The following is a 3,737-nucleotide window of genomic DNA, read 5'->3' as shown; positions in this document are numbered from 1 at the left end:
TATGGCAAAAATATTTATTAAAATAGTTTTTTCTTTTTTCCAAGTATGAACTTTATTGGGAAGAGTCCTTCAAATTCACTCTTTCATCCCAGACAAACGAGATACCAGGTAGTACATGCAGAATATAAAATGGTAACAAAGGAGTCCACGTGGCAGCACAGTGGCACAAAGAGGCTTCTCTGGAACCGAGACCGTTCAGAGTGACCTCAGGAAACCTACAAGACCTGGCTCACAAGGGGAAGACCCGGGTGATCGCCACCTGTTTTTAAGAGGTAGAACATATGCTTCCTAGTAGTCCACCATTTACCGAGCGGCCTGACCGCAGGAGGCTCTCAGACCACAGCCCGGCTGCCCCTGGTGATGGCCAGAAGGCCTCCAGGCCCCAGGCAGCAAGGCTGCCTGCTGTCTCTACTTAAGATCCATGAACCGGATATCCATGATGAGAAGGAAGTTCCTGGGCAGCGGGCGGGGGGCTGGGGAGAGAACAGTGAACACCTGGTGCTCCAGGTCCACGCTGGTCACCACGATGAAGCCCGCCACGCTGGTCTCGGAGAGGTTCTCCTCCGAGCCCTCCGCGGTGCTGACGCTCAGCAGGTGGTGCACCATATCTCGGCCGGGGGTGACAGGCACCAGCTTAAGCTGATTGTCTTCCTGAGACATGCCCAGAGGCAGGCAGGAGTCTGGGATGGTGGGTGCCCCGACTTTGTAGATTTTCACATCTGAAAATTTGACGTTGAAGGCATGGGGGTAGAAACAGCCCCGGAACCCATAGAAATACTCACGGATGCGCTCATCCCGGCACTCCCGCCGGAAGTCCTTGGAGCGCTCCACCACACCCCCCGACTTGGGGAGCAGCACCGTGCGGACGAAGTGCGGCAGGTCCCGCTTCAGCTCGTTGTACAGCCGCTCTTGGTCCAGAACCACGACGACGTCCACCTCGAAGGCTGAGGCCGCGTGGACCAGGGCCTGGTAGCCGGAGCCTTTGACCCAGCCACAGGTGTTGATGACGCAGCCGCTCACCGATGCCCTGCGGTTCCCGTCACACCGCTGGTTGAACACATCGGCTAAGCGAGACGTGATCTGCAGGAGACAGGGTCCAGGTGAGGGAGAAAGGCGCAAAACGAACCCTCGGCCACATGATCCTTCCTTAGCCTAAGCGGTATCAGGTTCAAGAAAAAGGACATTCCTAATAGTGGTGGTTTTGACCACATACCATGGATTTGAGTTTTCATTTTATGTTGTTTATTCTGTCTCTGGTGTTTCATGTCCCAAGTTGAAATGTAATAAATTACCTAAGAATGAAGTGTGAAGTCGCTCAGTCGTGTCCGACTCTTTGCGACCCCATGGACTGTAGCCTGCCAGGTTCCTCCATCCATGGGATTCTCCAGGCAAGAGTACTGGAGTGGGTTGCCATGCCCTCCACCAGGGGATCTTCCTAACCCAGGGATTGAACCCGGGTCTCCTGCATTGTAGGCAGACGCTTTACCGTCTGAGCCACCAGGGAAGACTCGGACCTACTTAAGAATAGATCCCTAGAAACGTTTAACCATCTGAGGTTGAACTATTTTTGAAACTGTCTTTTCCAAAACCCATCACCGTGGAAGTGACAGCCGCTGAGAGGGGGCAGAGAGTTTTAACTAGCAAACGCCGGGACAGCGTCCAGCCCCCTCCCTCCACCCTGCCTTGCCGCGGGCTCTGACCTTATTATAAAGCTTGATGTTGGTGCCAGGCGTGGTGGAGCCGAAGTGGTACACCAGTGGGGCCTGGATGGAGAACCCCTCCTCGACGTCCGCCGGCCGCTCAATGTAGAGGGCCCCCATGGTGCCGGGGATGGACACAGAGCCCTGGCCCACATCCAGCTCCACGTACGTGGGACGGCGGCCCAAACGCACGGCGTAGTTGAGCAGCAGACGGCACACGGTGGACTTGCCCACGTCGGTGGGGCCCACGACCATCACCCGGGGGCCCCGCTCCTCCTCCTTCTCTGCCTGCCTCCGCATCTGCTCCAAGGCCGTATGCGTGTTTAGATAAAGCAACATCGGCGTGTCCTTGGAGACGTAAGCCACCTCGGTGCGGCCACTGAGCTGCAGCGAACAGCCGTGCCAAGTGAAGACAGCCACCTTGGCGCCGGCATCGAAGGTGAACTTCTTGTTTCGGGTCAGCTCTGTGCCGAAGATTTCTGCCATGCCAGCCAGCAGCTCCAACTGAACTGACTGCGACGCCTCCACCTCAAAGCGAAGCTCTGTCTCCCGCTCCAGCTCAAATTTAGTTGTTGGCTTCTTGTCGTCACTGGCCTCCTCTCCCATCCTTCCCGTGTGGCTGCGTTGTCTGGAACACCAAAATCAGATCTAAACAGAAGTTGGGACTCGGTTCAAAATCCTCCAGAGGATGTTTCTCCTTACTTTGCTTTATTCTTCCCCCGTATCTCTCATCACCGCTTGTCCCACTATAAATCTGATTATTGTCTGTCTACCCTCACTAGAAGGTAAGGGTTGGGCATTTTGGCTTGCTGCTGTAACTCCAGTACCTAAAATAGAGCTTGACAGCCAAAGGTCACCTCTGTAAAAACACCCAGCGAATAGCCGACTCAGACGTTGGGGTGAAGAAAAAAGATACCTATATACTCCAGACTTGAAAAGGCTACAGATGCCAACTGCCTAACCCTTGGGTCAACAAGAAAGGGAGTCAGCAGTCTGGAAGCGGAGCAGAGAATACCGAGTTGGGACTCAGAGGCAAACAGCATCAAGGAACCAGCTCAGTAACCACCAGCAGTATCTTTAAACAAATCACTTAGCTCCTCTAAACCTTTTCCTCCGCTGTGAAGCGGAGGCGCTTACAGTGCCCCACACAAAGTGCTGTTCTGGGGACTAAGGGGGATGGTCGGAGGGAAAGAAAAAAATTAGTAAACTAGAAAGCGCCGAGGAACAGCAAAGAATTATCTCCGATCCAGATCGCAGCTCCAGGTCTAGCATTCGTCCCAGCCTCCCCAGGCACCGAAATCTGCGCAGGCTCTAAGGAGGCGGCGGCTGCGATCCTGAACTTTTACCTCACCTGTACAGCCACGAGCTCAAACCTGTAAACCAGGAAGACAGGACCCAAGCCCAGCAGCGAGACGCGCTCACCGAGACACACGCCGGAAACAAGCGTTTCCGCACTTGCGCAGTGGGGAAGGCGCCGCCGCGCGGGGCCCCCTGGGAGATGTAGTTGTACCAGAGCTGTCGCGAGCGGTCGCTCTCGCGCCGCCGCGCGGCCCTCTGGGACTTGTAGTCAAGGAGGGCTTTTTGACAGTGACGTCAAGGGCGGGCGGGGCGGCTGCCGCCATTGTTGGTCAAGCAGCGGGGGAGGGAAGCGGGAGGCGTGGTGGTTACGCCCCCGAGCGCGGCGGGGACCTGCCGCCCAGGGGACGGCGGCCGCCGAGGCGCCGTGGCTCTCTCCCCGTCGCGCCCGCTCGCCTGCGGCCCGGGAAGGGGAAGGGCGGCGGGCAGGGGAGGGGGCGCACCGTGTAGGCCCCGCAGTCGCCTGGCAGCGGGGCGCGGAGCGCTGTGTGGATACGAGGAGACCTAGGGGTAGGGAGAGGGGAGCCGAGCCGCTCATCAGAGACCAGCTGGACTGCAATCCCCGTCCTGACACAGCGTGTGACCCCTGGAGAGCATTACAGAGCATTTCACTTAAGTGAGAGAAGAAAAAATAAATTTCTTCCAGTTACTCTGCAAGGCAGTCATTACCCAACAACCCCT

General features: G+C 56.6%; 1 protein-coding gene across 3 annotated transcripts; it reads right to left on the bottom strand.

The window, feature by feature from the left end:
* On the bottom strand, positions 1-3,152 carry CLP1 (cleavage factor polyribonucleotide kinase subunit 1). Of its 3 annotated transcripts, none has more exons than XM_055424155.2 (3): positions 3,052-3,152; positions 1,701-2,348; positions 1-1,080 (listed from the first exon to the last, which is right to left on the bottom strand). In XM_055424155.2, exons 2-3 carry the CDS (start codon positions 2,304-2,306, stop codon positions 409-411), a joined length of 1,278 nt encoding a protein of 425 aa, XP_055280130.1. In that variant the 5' UTR covers positions 2,307-2,348; positions 3,052-3,152; the 3' UTR covers positions 1-408. The 3 variants fall into 3 exon arrangements, with proteins under 3 accessions (XP_055280130.1, XP_055280129.1, XP_088699472.1); XM_055424154.2 differs by having other exon boundaries at positions 1,701-2,328; positions 3,052-3,149; XM_088843346.1 differs by lacking the exon at positions 3,052-3,152 and adding an exon at positions 2,914-2,987 and having other exon boundaries at positions 1,701-2,328.
* Between the last annotated feature and the right edge of the window lie 585 nt (positions 3,153-3,737).

The sequence above is a fragment of the Moschus berezovskii genome, chromosome 14 (genome assembly GCF_049115385.1).
Source record: "Moschus berezovskii isolate FMDL1 chromosome 14, NW_MosBer_1.0, whole genome shotgun sequence".
NCBI lineage: Eukaryota > Metazoa > Chordata > Mammalia > Artiodactyla > Moschidae > Moschus > Moschus berezovskii.
This window is presented reverse-complemented; position numbering and strand designations above follow the sequence as displayed.